The sequence below is a fragment of the Vanacampus margaritifer genome, chromosome 19 (assembly GCF_051991255.1).
Source record: "Vanacampus margaritifer isolate UIUO_Vmar chromosome 19, RoL_Vmar_1.0, whole genome shotgun sequence".
NCBI classification, from domain to species: Eukaryota; Metazoa; Chordata; class Actinopteri; order Syngnathiformes; family Syngnathidae; genus Vanacampus; species Vanacampus margaritifer.
The window spans coordinates 12,091,064-12,112,586 of record NC_135450.1 but is presented as its reverse complement, the minus strand read 5'-3'; the positions used below and the strand labels follow the sequence as shown (position 1 = coordinate 12,112,586).

Genomic DNA, 21,523 nt, shown 5'->3' with positions numbered 1-21,523 from the left:
ACATACGTGCCATCTTCATTGGATTGCATTAAATATACATCGGGGGGGTTTTTTTATTATTCAGAATTCACTTTGTAAATATGGAACTAATGTTTACATATGGTAGACTTGTGTTTATGAACTAAGATGGTTCCACTTTCTACCTAGAAAACCAACACAAGCACTACTAGGACAACTTCAACTAGGGATGCAACGATAACGGCAATATTGTGATATCGCGATATTTAAAACTGCCACGATATCGTCGTCGTCATGTCACGATATTTAAAGCAGCACGTGTTAAAAAAGTCAAGTTGATTTCCATTTGTGCAGTTCTAGCACCCGCTGGTGGCATTTTTTTTTTTGTGTGCAGTTATTTTTTTTTTACAAAGCATGTTTTGGCCCTCCTATGTTTAAAATGCACGCTAATGGTCAGATGAAGGCGAACGTAATATGATTGTGAAGCGAGTCAATATGTGGAGGAACTTAATATGTGCGTGCATTAGTAAGTAAGTGCCTCAATATTAAGTGTTATTAGAGATTGTAGGTTGTTTATATGCATTGCTGTTATGTACAAAAGAACGATATTGTGCTTTTTTTTGTTTTTAAGTATGAGCTTCTTTTTTTTTTTTTTTTTACAATATTGTGACCTTTTACAAATTGACATGTTTGTTTCTCGAAAGATTGTCATCTTAAGACCATAACTACGTGACATACATACAAGATTTTTGGAGGGTTGTTTAGATTCTTTGAGTAAACACCACAATGAAGTTTTAGCACCGAGGCTTAGACTTCAACGAGCTCGTTAAAGGCTTTTTTTGTGTGGGGGGGGGGGGGGAGAAAAGTAGTTACGGCGTCCCCAGCTGGAGCATTGATGGATGGCTGTGTCACCACCGCACAATGACTAACTCAGCACCTGCTCAGACGACATCCTGGAAGGAGGAGTACATATTTAAACCGTTTGTTTACACTGGGACGGCTGCAGTGCAACGCTACGCAGCTCAACATAATGCTCACATACTCGAGATAAGAAATACTGCAGCGGAGCTTCGAAAATGTTTGCACCCTCATCATTTTACCACTTATTGGGTTTTTGTTGCTGTTTTTTGTAAAAGATATGACAAGAATCCAGCGTCATTATTATCAAATGCAGACTTTTTTTTTTTTATTGTATTTGTTTTATCCATCCATCCATTCATTATCTGACTAATAGCAAAAATTGGCAAACATAGGCAAATTCTTGAGGCCAGAAATTTCCAAGAGAGCCACTTAACTCTTTGACTGCCAGACGTTTTCAGAAAAGGGATGCCGTGGGTGCCAGCCGATTTAAGCATTTTTGACTGATCTTTCAAGGTGCACAGAAAATTATGTGTTTGGACTATGGAAACACACATACTACCAAATGAAAGATTGGACTCTCATCTTTCATCAGAAAAAAAAGTTTGTTTCTACATTATTCCGTTTTTCAGTAATCAACAATAGAAAATGATTAGTTTCACCTCTGTTTTGAAACAAACGTTTTTTAACGTCTTTGGCACTCCTCCATAGGATTTTACTAAACGTTATTTAACGTTTTTGGCAGTCAAAGAGTTAATGGCTCACCTTGTTTTTTTACACTCATGCGGCAATTAAATCATTCAAACCCCAAAACGTGCAAATATGTTTTTTAATACTTCACTTTTAATACTACTTGTTTAGTCCTTCACTCCCAAAAACGTATTTACATGTTTTTTTATGCAAGATCATATAGAAGGCTTTAATGCATCTTCTGACATGAAAAGGTGACTTAAAGCAATGTTAGTTATTACAAAGAACGGCCAGCAGGTGGCAGCAGAGTATAAGAGATCAGTCAGGGAAATGTTGCAACAAGCTCTTTCTGCCAGTGTTTTAAACAGGTTTGTGAATAATGATAAAACTTAGCTAGATTCTAATGCTAATTGCTGCAAAATGGAAACAGATACAAATATACTATTTTTTCTTAAAGAAAGAAGAGACTCTAATGTTTCTTTTGGTATGTTCCATGTTTTAATAGCAATAGAACACAATGTGGGCAAAATCCAGTAAAACAGTTGGAAGCGAAGGGGGTTGCTTCAGTGAAAATAGCTGGGAGTGAATGAGTTAAGAATGTCAAAAATGGGATTTGCCACATTTCATCTTCATCATTTGTTAGTCAATTTAAGGTACAGGGTTCACTATTCACCCATTGACATTTTTTTCCTGTGGAAGCCACCCTTAACCCCTCACAGTTTTTTTGCGCTTTCCGAAAAGCCCTGAGATGTCACACAAAGCCCTGGCTAATCAGAATGTAGGAATTGGTGTCAAGGAAGTATATTGAAGCGATACATCTGGACTGTGATAACATCTTTGGATGTCAAGGACGAGCTACTTTTAGCCCTGTGGGTTGTTGGCAAATGTTACAGAGATTCATGGCCGCATATATTTGCTTTTGCGCTTTTGAGAGGCTATTAAGAAGCTCAAGCTAACAAACGGCAAAGGTCTTGTCACTGCTTGACAATTGCTATTTTTTCTGGTTGCGAAGGCACATTAGAGTCTTCAGACTTACTATATTTTTATTTTTATTTATTTTTTTGTAAAAAATATATTATTGTGTAAAACAAATCTTTATTGTGTGTATACTTTAGCATTAGCAATAGTTATGACAAAAATGTAAAAAAAAAATAAATGATGCTGCATTTTGCCTTTTTTTTTTCCATCATAGAGTTAAGATCGACTAGTTATACAAAAAATAAAAAATTAAAAAAATATATATATATATAAAAAAAAAAGGAGAGCAATGATGATGACATGTCAAATCGGTAAAATTACCGAATGAACAATACTGAGCTCTCCAGGAAAGAAAAAAAGAAAAGAAGAAAAAAAAAAAGAAAAAAAAAGATTGACTAGTTAATTGTCTTTACTATATAAAGTGGTTAATTTTCTCTTACATTTGTATGACTTAAAAGGTTTAAAATGCTTCATAAAAAACGACCCGTCCAGCTAATAAAGGTTTTAGTGTCAGCAAAGGACATCAATCCTTTCTCCGTTTTGAAGCTTGAAATGATTATTCTTCGTCGCGTTTCCGTGATCATAAAACACTGGTAAAGACATATTAATTACATGCACTCACCAACCAATCATCAGAATTTATTTTTTTTTTTTTTTGTGTTAAGGTCAGTGCAATGATTCATTTTCAGCGAGCAAACACTTGAGTGCACACAGCAGTAAATTAAACACACATACACCCCCAACTCCACCCCCACACACCTCCTGTGAGCTGCTGATTCAGTGCTGAACTCCACGCAGCACTGTTTGTGTTATGTCATTATGAGTGGACGTGCGCATTCTTTGGACAAGTTTATTATCAGAAAGCGTGCGCAGTCACTATTTAATGGCGTCGTAATGAAAGACGATTGCTGGGAAAGGCTTTCTGGCACGCTTTTGCATGTAATGTTAAGCTCTTTACCAGCCAAAGAAGCACATTTGATTCGCTAATAGCGCACTGGAGGACCATTGTGTGCAAGAATTACTGTCGAAATCTAGTTCTGGGGTCATTTATCTTGGACAAAATCTCTCCCGATAGTACTTCAACAAGGCCCGAGAACAATTCGGGTGGGGTCTTAAAAAAAAAAGAAAAGGAAAAATACTCTGAATAATTTAACTAAATTATTGCAAATAATGATGATTAGAAAAAAAAAATTATAACCCGGGAGAACCCACGGGGTCAAATTTGGCCCCTATAAATTCCGCTACTCAAAAAACAAAGACCTTTTTTTTTTTTTTTTTTTTTTTTACAAATTTAACTTCAAAAGTCCAGAGTGCCACTTCTGACCCCTGCATGGGGCCATCTAGTGGATGAATATTGCACTTACATGAGCCAGAGTGGTGGTGACAAGATAGCTGGCAACATGCTGTTTTGTTGAGCTGGAAATCAATCCAAACTTCTCAGCAAGCCATCAGATGGTAAAATTGTGTTTTTTTTTGTTAATCTAGTTCATATCATGTTGCAGAATGCCTAGGAGTATGTTTTATATATATATATTTTGATAAATTAGCAACTCTGAGCTAGTTCAAAAAACAAGGGTTAAAATTGAAAAAACATATATTTTGGTGTTCAGTGAACTTATAGCAGTCATTTAATGTATAATTCATAATTTTACAAAGAAGAAAAGGGTTCTTGGGTTCTCCAGGGTTAAATATAACTAGAAATAATTAGGACTTTACCACTGTTTGCACAGGTTATTGATAGACTATGAGGGGGTGGCTGATAACGGATTAATAGCATTTACATTCATCTGAATGGAGAAAGATAATTCCAAATTTTTGAATTACGTATCTCAAGGCACCACTGTATTTGTACTCCCCGAGCACTAGCTCAGTAAAACGATAAGCTATTTGGTATCACTTTTTTTTATTGTCTTACCACAAGCGTGCAAAAGCGCCGCCGAACGTTTGCGTTGGCGAGCGTCTCCATTTCATCATCAGTCATCGTGTGAGGCTCTTAGTCCTCTATTTTAAACCGCGTACGGTGCGAAATAGTTGCGTCAACACTCGCAGTGTATTCCAGCCCGTTTGTTTTCACTTATCCCATATAGTGCCTCGCGTTAAATTCCAAGTTAAATCCTATTTGTGGGTGCGTGAGTGTGTGCAAAGTAGCAGTGAAGTAGCCTCTGGGCTCCCTCGGCTTGATTTCCTCAGTGGGAGAAGACGCATTGCCTGAGCAGACACGTTCGTGCGGATTATACCAAATAGCCAGCGAGCTGCAGGTAGCAACAACCAGAAGAAAATAAATAATAATACGTGACCACAAAACATATTATCTGTGAGCGTGGTCGTGGAAGAGAGGAAGGAGGGGAGGAGGTGTGGGGAAAGAAAGGCCCAAGGCTCTGAGTGGTCATTTAATATATATTTTTTTTGCGGCACCAACCACCTTCAAACTGTGCACACACACACACTTGCTATGCTGCAGTGCTATTCATTTTGCACAGTCCACTGTGGTTTGGATTGGCAGCATAAAAGATTATTAAAGCATTTATATGGCGAGCACACCCCCACAATTGCGGCATAAACACGCTCAATGGACACTTTATTAGGTACAGGGCTCCTGCACAGCGAAGAAAGTTGAGAGCTTAGAAACCATCCGGCCCAGGTGTTTGTCACCTCCATAAGTAAAGAGTAACTGCATTTAAAAAAAAAAATCTTTCTTTGCTTCACTAGAACTAGAAGTGTAATTGCACATCCACGACAGTAGGTGGCAGTGGTGGTCTCATTGTCAGAGTGCACGCAGGGAGAATTAGCTCCTCCGCACTTAGAACAGTTTTATCGACAAATTATATTATTTATAGTCACAGCGGAGAGTTGGGTATGGAGGGCCAAAAATAAATAATACATAAAAGTGAAAATAAAAATAGGATATAAAAAAATATAATTCAAAAGTTAAATACAAAAAAATGATATAAATGGAAATAAAAACACTACAACAAAATTATATATACCTAAATAAATAAGTAGAAGTAAATACAAAAATAAAACAAAATTCAAAAAAGAAAAATATTAAAGTAAATGTGGAAATAAATACAAAAATAAATCTACAAATAAAATTAACTATCAATCAATCAATAAATAAAATCGCTCTTATTCATCGCCCTCATGTGGCCGTTTTATGATCAGAAGCTCGAAATGAGAAATTAGAAGAATACTGTGAAAAAATGCCATTAATATCGTGTAATTCAAAGGGAAATGACTATACTTTATTGGGATATAAATGTATTTATTTAAAATGATCTGTCATTGTTTTTGGGTGAATTTTATGTACTTAGCGGTTTTGGTACATTGAATCGGTGTCTACTCAAGAGTTGAGTACTCATATTAGTATCGGTCTGAAAAAAGTGGTATCGAAAAGCCCTAATATACATACGCAAATATATTTTTTCGTACATAACGCCATTATATTGTGCCAGGTGTACCTAATGTTGTGTCCAATGGCTGTATATCGTCTACTCTAGTTAGTTTTCTTTTCCCACCAAAAAGCTACATTTCCATAAATCCCCTCAGCAATGAGCAGCCCGAAGCTCAGCATCCTCCACCCTGCATCCCTACAGGCTTAAGGGCAATTTTTTCCTTAGTCGGGATGATTTGTTATTACTGGCTTTAATTGTTTGGATTCTAATCAATCCCAACGCCTCCCTCCTTTCTTTTAGTGGCTGGGGAGCGTCCATAAATCATGCGGCTACATAGTTTTGTGCTTGAGCTGCTGCGTCACATCTATTTGGTCGGTCAGCCATCGATCATTGGAAAATGCTCATGAATCTTCCTGGCAGGTTAAATGCTGTTTACTCTGCTTGGAAAACACTTTTTTTTTTTTTTTTTTTTTTTAAAGTGCGGAAAAACTGACTGTTTGCAGTAGCCTCCACCTTTTGTGACGCTGCCTTTGCAACGGGCTGGCAACGTTGTTAACCGTGCAGTCGGGAACTGAGAAAGAACGAGGGAGTGATTTAATGTGATTAGCGGACGCAATGGCGGTTCATTTTGATGTTTTAGCGCAAGTATGAAATGGGCTTAGCGCTCCAGATGGGAGTCACCTTGTACAGGAGAAGCGGCAATGCCGCTAAAAGCATTTCTGAGAAAGAAAAATCCTATTAAAGTGGTCAGACAAAGATATTTTTTTTTGCCATTGGAAATATAATATAAAACCTTTTTTTTTTTTTTTGGATTTTTATACATGTTGTTATCCTTTTTTTTCCCCCCCAAAACACATTAAAAAAAAAAAAAGAAGAAAAAAAGTTGTACACTTTGAATGCAATAATATTGAATTTCAATTTATTTCAATGGATAAAATTCATTCATTCAATCAAACAAAATCAAGGCAAATAATGTAAAAAAAAAAAAAAGCTCAAATAAATAATCGACTAAGCAAAGGAATTTGTGTGCAGAGCGATACTGTCACCGAGTAGCGCTTTGTAGCTAATGGTATGCTTTGTTGTTGTGTGGCAGATAATGAATGTATTTAGCATCTGCTTGGTGAAATTCATTTGTGTTGTAGGAACCCTTTTCTAGCCCTAAAGAAAGAGATGATTTTTCACTACATTTATGAATACTACTTTTGTACAGTATTGTTTATTAGGAAGGAAGGGATTCGATGCTGCTTCTCACACCCCTATGTTAAGAATGCCTTGAAGAGTTGAAAGGATTGTTTTTGTCAAATTTTACAGGATTTGTTTTAGATCATTTTATTTCAATTTACATTTATTAAATTCTAACTTTTTTTTGTATTTCCAATAATGTATTTAATTGCATTCATTGTAATTTTATTTTAAATAATTTAATGTAATTTTACTTTTTTATTGTTTATATTTGTATTTCATTTACTTCATTTAATTGTAACAAAATAGTTTTTTATATAATTTCATCTAGCATCATTTTATTAAATTTTACTTGACTTTATTAAATTTTGCTTTAATTTTATTTCATTTATTTCACGTTATATAGTTGTATTTACTTTGATTTAATCTATACAAAAACCTTACTCAATAATATAGCTCGGGCTCGCACCCAAAATCCCGATTCGCAATTCTTGTTGACTGCGTCGAATGACACGTCCGAGTCCAACAAGTCCAGCATTTTACAAAGCCTGACAATCCATTTTTGATTGTGCTGGTGGCTGCCGCTTTATACTGTAACTATATATAAAAAAAAAAAGTTTTGCTGGTTTTAGTGTAAAATGCTTTACTTTGGCGAGAATCCCACACCACATTGTGGCCAAAGGTAGAATCACACATGTTGAGCTCCCCATTGAAGTTACAATACAAACAACACAAGTATTATTCCAAGTCTGAAAATTATGATTTGATGACTGCTTTTTTTTTTTATTGCATTTCTAATGCCTCTCTTTTGATTCTGTGTCCCACAGCTCCCATCAACCCACACCTGAGTAAGTATGAAGCCTCACACATTATCACTTGTACAAAGTAATCATGCCCCTGAAACATTTCCTGCCAACTGTATACGACTGGAATCCATTATTTCACATGACTAGTGATGGATAGCTGACATAAAAAGGTGTCATGTGATTTGCATGTATAAGTGTTTACTCCCCCTAATGGCGTTCTTCACTGTTGTTCTCAACTTTACAAAATCACACACTTCAAATGATTGAGAGAGTAGAAGTGCACTGCACTGCTAGGAATATTTATTCATATTTATATGGCTTTTTTTTTTTTTTAACACGATTAATCACCGTCATCGCTATAGGAATCTTTGAAGTCATCTCCGTCAATTCAAGTCCCACTCAGTCACAGTATGAATGGTTGTCTGTCTTGTTATGTATGTATGTCTCTTTGAGTGGCAACCAGTCCAGGCTCTAGCTCCCCAGGAGCCGTAACTTGGTGGGGGGGGGGGGGGGGGGGCAGAAAAATAATTAGCAATACAGTCTTTTATACACACCTGGAAATAATACAAACACAATTTGAACTCACAAGAGCAAGACTTATGGTTTACGTAATAATGTACAAAGAGTACTGATCCATTTGTGTTTGCAGTAAACATTTTTATTTATTTATCATTTCGCAAAAGGCATCAATAATTATGGCCCAAAAATTACATTATAAAATGAACTTAATCCGCCACTTTCTGTAGGCATAAAAAGCAGGATTGCAGCAAATGATATTCAACAAAAATTAAGATGTGCTGAAATACAGTACTTCCTGTTTAGTTCTTCTTGCAAATCTACAGCATCCCAAACTAGATTGTGCTGCCATCTAGTGGCACCCAAAATAAACAAAAGTTAGACCAAACCTGTAATGGAGGCAGTTTTGTTGTAAATAATTATCTGTGAAGTAGCACAGTTTAAAAAAAAAAAAAAAAAGTAAAGAAACACTGCTATAAAAAATGTATCACTCACGTCCAATCCAAACGCCTGCTGGGAAAGAAGAAGAAAAAAAAAAAAAACGGTTCGCCCACAAGCAGGTGAGAACAGGTTAGAGGTCCCCGCGTCCTCCTGACCTAGCGCCCGACCACTTTCCGCTTCCTCTTCCTCGGCGCGCCCACGCAACTCACCTGAATTGCGGCTGCCCACGCCGCTTCGCTCAAGGTCGTGACTCCGCAAAACGGCTGCGAGCTACGTTTTAATAAATCAATGAATATTTAGCAGAAGCAGCCGCCCAGTATGCGTGTCCTCCGGTTAGCCGTTTAGCTTTGTTTCTTTGTGCAGATTACGCCGTGATTCTGACTGTGCCGCCCCCTCGGTTGTGAGCTACGCTTTCTGTCAGCTCCTTAGCATGTTGTCTTTGTTAGCCTTCGCTCGACTTGGCATTATCTCTTGATGCACTTACTCACACAGTATGTGAATAGAAATCTTAAAACTGGTGTGTGGCAGGTCAAGTTTAACCAGCACCACCAAACTCATCATATTTCCAATAAAACTTGATTGTTTTGCTCTGTTTATTACCAATTATATTGTTAAAACCGTTACTGATGCTAACAGCTAGCTGCTAGCCACTAACGTCAGAGATTTGTGCCGTGCCATACAATGGCGGCGTAATTAACTAGCGGTTTCTTAGCGTCCTAAATTAGCGATTGAATACGAGTTTGGGATAGCGTTGCGTTGATGTTTGTCACAACTATAAAAAAAAAAGAAGCACGATAAAGATATCCTAAACGTCGAAAAGGGAAGTCAAGCTGGCCATCACGACGCGGCCCAACTTCAAAGTAAAAGTCTACTAAGGCTATTTGCACGGTTTATTAGTTGGTCAACTTTATTTTGAAGTTAGCCTTAGCTATCTGTCCGCGAGCTACTCAAACTAGGGTTGTGAGAAGCAGGGTCTTTAACTCATTCACTGCCATTGACGGTTATAGACGTCAAAAATTAATTTGAACTATTTCTATTAGTTAAAAAAAAATAATCCACTTTTGTTAACAAGAGTATGAAAACCTAGATTTTTTTTAATTGTACATTTAGAACAGATATAACATTTGTGATTAATCGTGAGTTAACTCGCAAGTCATGCAATTAATTACGATTTTAATCGCCCCACGCTGCTAATTTTTTGTTGTAATTAATCGCATGACTTCAATAATAACTCACAATCATGAATTTGATATCTGTTCTAAATGTACAATAAAAAAAATTCTAGGTTTTCATACTCTTGTTAACAAAAGTGGAAAAAATGTTATATAACAGAAATAGTTCAAATGAATTTTTGACGTCAATAGCCGTCAATGGCAGTGAATGAGTTAAAATCACAGTATGGAACCATAATTAATGCCATACACCTACACTCCTAGTAACACAATTTAATCAAGAGCTTAACTCATTCACTGCCATTGACGGTTATAGACGTCAAAAATTAATTTGAACTATTTCTATTAGTTAAAAAAAAAAAAATCCACTTTTGTTAACAAGAGTATGAAAACCTAGATTTTTTTAATTGTACATTTAGAACAGATATAACATTTGTGATTAATCGTGAGTTAACTCGCAAGTCATGCAATTAATTACGATTTTAATCACCCCACGCTGCTAATTTTTTGTTGTAATTAATCGCATGACTTCAATAGTTAACTCACAATCATGAATTTGATATCTGTTCTAAATGCACAATAAACAAAAATTCTAGGTTTTCATACTCTTGTTAACAAAAGTGGAAAAAATGTTATATAACAGAAATAGTTCAAAGGAATTTTTGACGTCAATAGCCGTCAATGGCAGTGAATGAGTTAAAATCACAGTATGGAACCATAATTAATGCCATACACCTACACTCCTAGTAACACAATTTAATCAAGAGCTGCGCTTAATTAGAAGCTGTGAGCTTATGATTGAGTACAATCCATCATGATTTCTGTGCATTCGCACACACACACACACATGCATGAAGACAGAAATAACGTGGGGTGTTTGTGGTGCCGCAGCGGCAAATCCCTCCATTGTGAGCACCACGTGAGCTTGCCAATGTGGCAGTCAGCGCAGGTTCACGTCTTAATTTAGAAATCTGTTCGTTACATCAGGTGGCGTAATTAGGACTTTGCTGTTGTACATCCCCCTGAGACGCACACACATACAAAACTGGCCGCAGGTCTCATGAATATACAGTACGCACACACGCGCGCGCACACTGACTGTACATTTTTAACTCTTGTCAGGAGAGTTCCACTGCAGCTTTGAGGAGGAGCCCATCTGCATGTTCACCCAGGATAAGAACGACGACTTTGATTGGACGCAGCACAGCGCCGCCACCCGCGACACCAAGTACACGCCCAACACGGGGCCCAGCGGCGACCGCGCCGGCTCCAAGCAGGGTGAGTACGACCTCCGCTACCCCAAGTGGGTTGGCTGCCATTTTGTTTGGATTGGTAACATTTTCATGAATTCTATTCTCCAACGGGCTCTCCTTTCCCACATAGCAGGGCATGGCTATAGGTGACTTTAAAAATAAGTAAATAAATAAACATTTGTATATATTTTGGATGGAATTGAATTTTACGCGCTTTAGAGGGGAAGTCAACCTTAAAGATTTCGTGACCTTGCTCGTCTAAACATGACATTCTGATTAATATTACATTCGTCGAATATGAGTCATGAAGCAAAATCCAACCATTTTTATCTATTTCAGAAGGCGGCCCATTTTGCCACTTGCTGTCGATTGAAGATGACATCACAGTTGCTCAGGGCTCAGACAGCGACCAATCACAGCGCACCTGTTTTCTGAAGCTTGGCTGTGATAGGTTGTTAGTGGCAAGTGGCTGAATTTTGCTTCATAAGTCAAGTTTGACGAATGTAATTTTAATCAGTCAATCAATTGTCATGTTACACTAGTGAGGTCACATATAACAAATTATTGTCAAGAAATGTTAACTTCCCCTTTAAAGCGCATAAAATTCTATTTATTTTATTTTTTTTCAAAATGGCCACCTTCTGATGTTGATTTAAAAAAAAAAAGCTGCTGGATTTTGCTGCTTAACTCTTGTTCCACTAACACAATATTAACCAGAATACCGTCTTTAGACTAGCGGGGCTGCATAGAACATAAATTTTGGGTTGATCCCTTTAAGGTGCTGGAGAACCGCAATGCTTTTTAGGCCCGAAAGGTTGCGTCACACATTTGAGGCCACATTCACACGGATCCCAGCTGGGGTTCTATCCTACGCGATCCATGCATAAATGTATACATTTGCACTTGGCGAGATATAAAATTAGCAATGATGGACATGATTAATTTAAAAGCCTTTTTTTTTTTCAAACATGTCGCTAAAAGTGCCACTATTTAAAAAAAAAAAAAGAAGCAAAAATGCAAGTTTGAATTATTTAAAGTTTGAGCTGCATAATGGATGCCTCTCCCAATTGGCCGGACGCAACACAATCACAACTTGCATGCCTCCCTCGCCGTGGTTACCTCGGTTACCAATGCGTGGTGTTTAGCATGCGGCGTGCTCGTCAGCTATTCAATAGCGGAGATGAATAGAGGATAAACAGAATTGAGGATATGAGGTTATCTGTGACGCCACTTTGAAAGTCTGTGGAACTCCAGCAGCAGGAGCAGCAGCTGAAGCAGTAAATAATGCATCGGCTCTAATCACCTAATGGTCTCCAAATGTCCAGCATTTCATTACTGGCCCCCGTTCCTCTTTGAGAATAATTATATGAGATTCAGCCCCGGAGAGATATTCCATTAGATTTTTGGCTGTCAGGGGGAGCCGGAGCTGCTTTGCTTTCCTCAACTCGGCGTTGTCATGGCGGCCTGTGATCGATAATGGCAGCAAACTCGCAAACATGTCCAAGGCTCCCGTTAAAGACCAGATAAGAGTATTTGTCGTGAATGCAAAAAGATGCATGCCTGAAAAGTGATAATGAAAAAAAAAAAAAAGTCAAGCTATGTTTTGTTGTTGTTGTCTGAAGGTTTCTATATGTACATCGAAACATCAAGGCCGCGCAAGGAAGGGGATCAGGCGCGGCTGGTCAGTCCATTTTTTAACGTCGCCCCCAAGAACCCCTACGGGATCAACAACCCTCCGGCCTACTGCTTCGGTTTCTTCTACCACATGTATGGGAAACACATAGGTAAGATGCACGCCAGTAGCCATGCATATTCATTCGCTTGCTGGGAAAGACAGTTTTTTGCTTAATTAGGTGTGAAATTGAATATAGCACCCCAAGGAATTTTTGAAAATTGAGGCAGTTTCATGTGAAATTTGGTGGGCGAGTCTATCCCACAAAAAAAAAAAGGTCTGAAAGGCTGCCATTATGGTTTTAAGCAACCAAATTAGTATCCGTGAGGTTTTGTCTTGTTACTAACAAATCTAAGCCACATATATTAGACAGATGGTTAGTTTAAAAAAAAAAAAAAAAAAAAGAATAATCGATATTGAATCTTTTTTTTTTTTTTTTTGGAGCGTAATACCGATTCATAAAACCATGAATCCAATATTTTAAAAAAAATATTTCCCCACCAATTAACAAGAAAGGCCCTTTTTTTTATCTTTTACTGTTCACATGAATTTAAAAGTATTTTCTTACATTTATGAAAGACCTGACTTATTGCACTTTATGACAATTCAGAATCTTTTTATAATTTTTAAAAATAAATGTTAAAATTTTTACGCCATGGTTTCTACCCGTCAGCCCTTCTTTCGGATGTCAATGTTGCAAATGATATGATGTGATCGCTGTAACCTGTAATAATGTGTCCGAAAGGAAAAATAATAATAAAACAAACAAACAAAACGATTATTGAATTAGAATTATGAAAACATTTTTCATCTCATCCATGCTGAGGTCAATTTTTATGTACATTTAAGTTTTTTCCTATTTTTTTTTTAACACCTCATATTTTCATTAATAAATAAATCATTTAACCAGTTACTGCCTCTGCAAAATTTTAGTGCAAAAAAAATAAATAATAATAATAATTTGAAGGAGTGCCTAGGATGGGCCACCACTCCTAAATGAATGTAGAGGAAACACTGCCTTGTATAAAATGGCCATTTTAGGGTTCTTTCACTCTTACAGATTTTGTCCAATGCAACAAAATTGGAACCCACAAGAGAGATGGACGACAAAAAAAAAAGTCAACCTCCTCACGGTCCGAACCTGAACAACGGTCTTTGAAAAAGTCCCTCGGTGTCCCCTACCAGCCCAATGCATGCAATAACAGGCATCATTGCTCCTTGCATCTTAATTATCATCCGGGTGTATATAAACACAATTAATGAGGAAGCGCCGCAGTGAATGTTATTCACCGTGCGCGAGACAACACGGAGGCCTTTAGGGGTGAATTGATGGATGAATGCACTTGAACCCGAAGCGATCTGCCACCTGCGCATCCTGCACAATAGCGTGCGCTCGTGTGCTCGTCTTTGTCGTGATGGAGCGGTTGTTTGTTTGCGCCATGAAAGGCTTCTGCCTTCTCGGAGGTGTTTAAAAAGAAAAAATAATAATAATAATACATTTTTAGCACTTTGCGATGCACTCAAGCCAGCTTGTTAAGAGGATTTTTTTGCGTGGCTGTCAGGTTGTTCCGGTTAAAGATGTTCTACTGTATATCTTCTCTTTGCAACACAACTTTTTTCAAAATTCTGCGCTCACACCGAGTGCATCCCCCCCCCCCAGGCCCCTCCCCTTAGATAACAACCTTGCACGGACCATTTGAAGGTGGCAAAGCTGTCGAGGGAGCACTCTTCCGGCTTTTTGTCAGCTACTTCAGTTTCCTCCACTGGGGGCCCAATCAGCCAACCGCAAACACTGCGCTGTTTGGATGTGTGTGTGTGTTTGGATGACACTGGCTCATACACACACACACAAAAACAGTTTATATAGTAGCGCGATGAGCTCATAGCTGCGGGGAAAGTTATAGACATGCTGCTGCTAGATGAAAGCTGGTCCTCACGATTGACCAGTATTGCGTTACGTAGTTGGATTGTGGATAGCATTTTGAAGCAAACTGCTCAATCGTCATCTTGCATTGATGCAGAGCCAACGAGTGTTTGGTAAAGGGGGGGGGGGGGGGGGGGGGGGGGGGGGGGGGGTTAAATTAGCCACTAAGCTTGATACAATCAGAGTGCATCGATAACATCCCAAGCTTGGTGGAAACATCACGAAATACACAAGCGTAAGCAGTTCTTGGTTTAAGATGCCTTAATTAATCTTTTAAATTTGATTATAGTCTCAAAGTGTTTTTCCTAAAAATATTTGCTGGATATTATGACTTAAGTACTACGTTAGCATAGATTATTAACAGGGATGTGATTTTTCCGCTAATTCGCGGAATTCCGCTTTTTTTATCTCCCCCCCCCCCCAAAAAAAAATGCAGTTTTTTTTTTTTTTTTTTTTGTAGTTCATTGTGTATGCACATGACTCCGACAGATAACATCTTCTGCTATAACAAAGACATTTGTGGTATGCTCTAATATGAGTTACTTTTCATTTGGTCATGATACAATTATTTGTTCATGAAATTTGAACTCTTCAACATTATTTATGTGTTAACTTAGTAATCACATTAGTTAGATATGATGATATTCTCAGTGATAGTTTTTAAAAGCAAAGGCAGTCTAATGTTTTTGAATGTGACTGATTTTGAGTTGACTAAAACTGCCATTTTATATGGGATAGTTCAATATACCGGCCCCCAGACCCCCGGCTAAATTTTCAGATAATTTCACTTTGGTCAAATCACATCCCTGTATTAACTCATTCACTCCCAGCCGTTTTCACTTGAATCAATCCCCTTCGCTCATGGCTGTTTTTACTGGATTTTGACCCACAGAATATTGTGTTCTATTGCTATCTATTTCCGTTTTGCAGCAATTAGCATTAGAATATAGCTAACTTTCTTCATTATTGACATTCCTGGTGAAAACACTGGCAAAAAGAGCTTGTTGCAACACAGCCCTGGCTGATCTCTTATACTCTGCTGCCATCTGCTGGCCGTTTTTTGTGATAACTACCATTGCTTTAAAAGGAACCCCAAGTTTGCTCTATATTATTTATTTGGTTGTTAGTAACATAACGATGAGAATCTTTTTTTTTTTTTTTATTCCAGTTTGATACATTTTGTAGAAACTTTATTTGGACGTACGCTGCCATTGTTATTTACGTGGCGGCTGGCTCTCTACCAAGCTCTCTCTCTCATTTTAGGTTCATGCTGAAGTTTAACCTGAAAAGACAAATATAAAATTTCTGATGTAAAATTTTGTGAGTAATGCATGTACAAAATTTCCTTTTGTCTTTCAGATAATACACTTTTTTTTTAACCGTATTTTTATTGATTTTTTTTGGGGGTGTCTAGAAAGGTGCCTCTAAATGTAATGGCATGCATTATTATTATTATTATTATTGTTATAATTAATTAATTAATTAATTTATTTTTTAAACACACAAAATGTAGAGATACTTGCACTTATTTATGTAAAATATTCACGAAAAAAATAATTGGGAACAAGCATTGGATCAGAATGCTATTTTCTTTTTCTTTAATTTGCAAGTGTATGCATACATGTTCCTTCTCTCAGTTACAAAGATAGGGTGATCATATCATTTGAGTCAAATGCATGGATTACAGCAACTGGTAATGTTTTAAAAACAGGGTTATTTGCAGCAAATGCAAAATATGCGCTCGTTGCTTTAAGGATTTGACTTTGCGGCTCGGGGGTCTTAACGTTTGGATGTTCCGCTCGCTTCTACGCGAACGTCCTCCCATGATGTAGTCGCTTTACGGTGTATTTTACACCAACCAATAAAAATGTAAAACCTCCCCAGAGCTTAGGGCGCCGACTAGCCGGGTTGCGAGTACAATGGCGGGAAAAGGATTGACATTATTACTGCAGCCGGTTTAAGCCAGTGAGCACCTCTCATAACCGCTTGCAGCTTTGCGGAGATTACAGGTGTAATCATGCATTATGTGTCCTGTGATGGTTCAGTGGGGGGGAAGTCGGCAACCTTTTCCCAGTTCAATGTCGCCTGTGCCACAGTTGGCTTGGCTTTTGTTCGCCAGTGCCAAAGCCACCAGGTGTTTTTATCAACCCACGGGACCACTACTGCTTTTTTTTTTCCTTTTTTTTCCACCCTTCCACTGATGCTGTTGGTGTTGCCAAGTTACGGGCCATCACCTCTGACATTTATGGGCTTAACAAACCAGAAAATGAAGTCTTGTCAGATCATTTTGAAGCCCGTTTATGTGGAAGGCGATCTCTGAGGGAAATTGCCGGGCTGCGAACGGGCAACTCTTAAAAGGTTAACTCCCGGTACTACTTAAATTATTCCCTCAGGGGGGGAAAAAAAGCTCTTATTGACTGTACAGGTAGTATTTTAAATTATCTTTTTTAAAAATACATCATTTAATTCATTCACTCCTAGCCGTTTTCACTGAAGCAACTCCCTTCGCTCCCGGCTGTTTTGCTGGATTTTGACTGATTTTGCAATGGCCCACACAATATTGTGTTCTATTGCTATAAAAACATGGAACCTACCAAAAGAAAGATTAGAGTCTCTTCTTTCATCAAGAAAAAAAATATTTGTATCTGTTCCCATTTTGCAGCAATTAGCATTAGTTTCATCATTATTCACAAATCACAATTCATAAAAAACACTGGGGAAAAGAGCCTTTTTGCAACATGGCCCTGGTTGATCTCTTATACTCTCTTATACTCTGCTGGCCGTTTTTGTAATTTGTTAAGCGTTCTCTTCAGTTCAGAGGCTGCTTCAAAGCAATAAAATAGAAATAATTTTCGGGAAAACTCACAAATTAGGGATAGACCGATTATCGGCGCCGATATTTAGCATATTGACAAATACCGACATCAGCCATTTTGAAGAATCATACGGTCGATAATAGATCCATTTAAAAAAAAAAGTGATCAAGGAGAGAAAAAAAAACTTCAGGGAAGTAATTATTAAATTTGATAGATTTTGCTGACCATGAGAACTCGGCACCTTCTGTTTTTATTTGAAGTTAAAACTAAGATATGTAAAAAATGTAATACTTCAGATCTTTAGAAATTTTAGAAAACTGTAGAACACAATAGGGAGCTATTTTCTTGTGCAATTAGCATTAGGTTAATATAGCTAAGTTTCATCATTATTCACAATTCACAAAAAACACTAGGGAAAAGAGCCTTTTTGCAACGTGGCCCTGGTTGATCATTGAATGAATATTGCGTTCTATTGCTACAACAACATGGAAAAGAAAGATTAGAGTATTTTCTTTCATTTGTATCTGTTTCCGTTTTGCAGCAAATAGCATCAGAATATATCTGAATTTAATCAGTTTACACAAATCTGTTTAAAACACTGGGGAAAGAGCTTTTTTTCAACATGGCTCTGGTTGATCTCTTATACTCTCCTAGCATCTGCTGGCCGTTTTTTGTAATAACTACCATTGCTTTAAGCGACCTTTTCAGGTCGGAGGCTGCATCAAGGCCTTCTGTATGTTCGAGCATAACAAAAAAAACTAGAGCTGTCAAAACGATTACATTTTTAATCAGATTAATCACGATGAATTGTTTAATTAAAAAGGCTTTTTATCAACATTTTTTGCCCGCCAAATTTAAAGAGCACCTGTTATGTGTTAATTCCTTCAACATTTAATGTTACGAGGACGTCTTCAACATTTTTTAATCCACTGCACACTCTCATCCTCCTCTTTTTCTAATCAGTTAATTACTTGCATAATTTAAAATGGGAAAAAAAAATACCCTGATAGTTTGACATGAACAAATATCCTGAATGTCATACGCAAACATTTCTTAAATGCTTGAATGCCTATAGATATGTTTATTGCTTAAACACAACCTGTGCTACCTTCAACATAACCATCCGTTGTCAGCTAAAGGATCATCTGCGGTCAAAATTAATAGTGGGATTAATCTGCGTTAATACATGATTAATGCGATAATTTTTTGTGATTAATTAATTAGTTAACACTTTAACTTTGACAGCCCTAAAAAAAAACATTTAAGAAAATATATATATAAATACGTTTTTAGGACCATGGCAATATTTAAAATAGAACGTTTTTATACGTTTTTGGGAGCAAATGAGTTAAAAGCTTAATAACAGACGATTCTCATGTAGATCGCGGTGTAAAAATTTTAATGTAACGTATTTACTAATTATTAAATAATTGAGTTTAATGTTGATTCTTTACGTTTCTTTTTTTCAAGGGTGAATAATGGTCAGCGCAAATCTGCTCAAACGAGAATATACAGCCAGACATGGCCCCAAAAAAAAATCACAGCGAAAGGCAGAAGGAAAATCTATAACTATTTCGTATGCTGTTGAAATTTTAATAAATAAATGATGTCTTTTTCAACAAGAAACAGATTTAATTTTGTTTATGTAGGACTTGTAGTTACTCAGTTATTCATGATTTATTTATTTTTTTTAACATTACCAGTGGTTGTACAAAAAAAATAGTGCATAAGTCATACATCTCCATTTGTGACATTGTTAATTGTTGCACAAGTGGACTACCTACATCTTTCAATAATGGTAAAAAAAACTAAAAGAAAACATGCTATAGCAGGTGCACAGACGACGAAGCAGGGGAAGACGAAGCAGTGACTGAAGTCAACTGCTGAGCTGACGTCTGTGCTCCTCTCCCTCGATAAGACGCTGGCAGCAAGCATTTGGCAGCGTTTAGCTGGCTATTCTAGAGAGACGCGAGCGGCGTCACTGCCATTTCCACCCTCCACCTGCTTCGCTTCCCCCAACCTTCTGCTCCACGTACAACCCACTTGGCTGACTCCCCTGCTTAGTTCCTCATCCAGCTCCCTTCTAGTTCCACGTGCATTAATAATACAAGTAGACCCAAATCAGAGTTGGCGCTTTAGGAGGTCCTTCCATAGAATATTCCCAAAAACGCAGAGATCGTTTTCTACGCATTTTGTTAAAATTTCTCGTTTTTATTCTTAGGCCCAATAAATTACCCGTATCCCACTCAAAAACTCTCCGTCTTTTGTAACGGTACATAGCAAACTATCCCAGCACTTAAAGCACTTTCCAGTGGCTCACATTCTTACGCCAATGGCCGGCTTCCGTCATGCCAGCCCAAATGTATTTGGAGCTTTTCATAAATTCTGTTCTGTGCTGTAGTGTGGCAAAGAATTGCTGGAATCAGACAACTCTCCCAAGGTCAGAAGATACACATCTTAAAAAAAATTAAAATAAAATGAGTGTACAAGTGGACTTACTGTTTTTTTTTTGTTTGTTTTGTTTAAAAAAATATATATATATATTTTTTTTTATTTATTTATTTTTTTTTATTTAGCTCATTATTGTTCATTCGGTAATTTTACCGATTTGACATGTCATCATCATTGCTCTCTCTCTCTTTTTTTTTTGTATGTGTGTGTGCGAGTGCGTGTGTATTCATTAGTTCACCTAAAACCTATTAAAAAATCCCAAACCGTTCACCTAAACCGAACACTTCCAGCCGGAGTCGTGAGGCCGTCAGGAGACCCGAGGAAGGATCAAAGAATGGACTTACTGTTTTCTGATGTGCAAATGTTTTATCACTGACCTCCTGTCACTATACCGTTCATCTAGACCAAGGTTATTTTAGTCAAAAAACAATTTTGTCAACGAAATAAAATATGAACGAAAATGCTTTTAAAAAAAATGAAAACTTACTGAAACCACATTTTATGTTTACAAAACTAAAACTAGAATTACAGTGAAAATGTCCTTCGTTTTAGTCTTTGGTAATTTAGTTAATGCATGAGCCTTTTGGGATGATTTTAAATGTGATTTCATCTAGCAGCAGCCAATAGAAAAGCACCTTCAGATGACAATGGCTCAGGTTGCCTGCTTTTTCCATTTAACTCAGCACAAATGCAACATTAGGTAAGAAATGTGTTACTTTTCTAAACTTTTTTTAAATATTGCGCAACAAGTAACCCTAACCCGTGTAATATTTTTTTATTTATTTTTTTTACTAAAATTAATACGGAAACTAAATAAAACTAAATTAAAACTAAGCATTTTTTTAACAGAACCTCCCTGAAAACTAATTAAAACTAACTAAATGAAAAAAAAAAAAAAACTCTAAATGAACTAAAATGAAAATTCCAAAACTATAATAACCCTGTTCTGGACACATGTTGCTGTGACTGTTGGGAATTTCCAATATTTAAATTTGACCTTAGGCGTATGGAGGTCAAGGGTCCGGCGTGAACATCTGTAGAGCTATAGGAGGGGCCTGCAAGAGAGAGAAAGCAGAGAGACGAGAGCTCCTCCGAGCCCCCTGCCGAGGATGAGTAGGCCGTGACATTTCCAATTTGCTCAAATTGATCACCAGCCAGATTCTCGCTCGCCTGCCTGCCCCGCTCGTCTGTGGCAAAGCCCATGCCTGGACTGCGCTTCGCGTTATGATGAATGGGCTAAATGTCAAGGACGTGAAACCCGGCTCAGATCTCCCGCGGCCACGCTCCATTTAGTACTCCGCTTCTCAGGTCGGAAGAGAGGTTTGCCCCTTAAACCTGGCATGATAGGTTTGCGATAACCCTGTCCCGGAGACGTGAACATTCCTGACAAATGGTTCGAATACCGTCTGCACGT

The 21,523-nt window shown here is 37.5% G+C and overlaps 1 protein-coding gene across 7 annotated transcripts in view; it reads left to right on the top strand.

Moving 5' to 3' along the window:
* The window catches only part of LOC144039467 (MAM domain-containing glycosylphosphatidylinositol anchor protein 2), a 224,113-nt gene that overhangs the window by 186,163 nt on the left and 16,427 nt on the right, over positions 1-21,523 (top strand). For all 7 annotated transcript variants that reach the window (XM_077552833.1, XM_077552832.1, XM_077552830.1 and 4 more), the window contains 3 exons: positions 7,886-7,906; positions 11,116-11,271; positions 12,869-13,030. In XM_077552833.1, the coding sequence (XP_077408959.1) occupies positions 7,886-7,906; positions 11,116-11,271; positions 12,869-13,030 (339 nt within the window). The remainder of the gene's footprint in view (positions 1-7,885; positions 7,907-11,115; positions 11,272-12,868; positions 13,031-21,523) is intronic.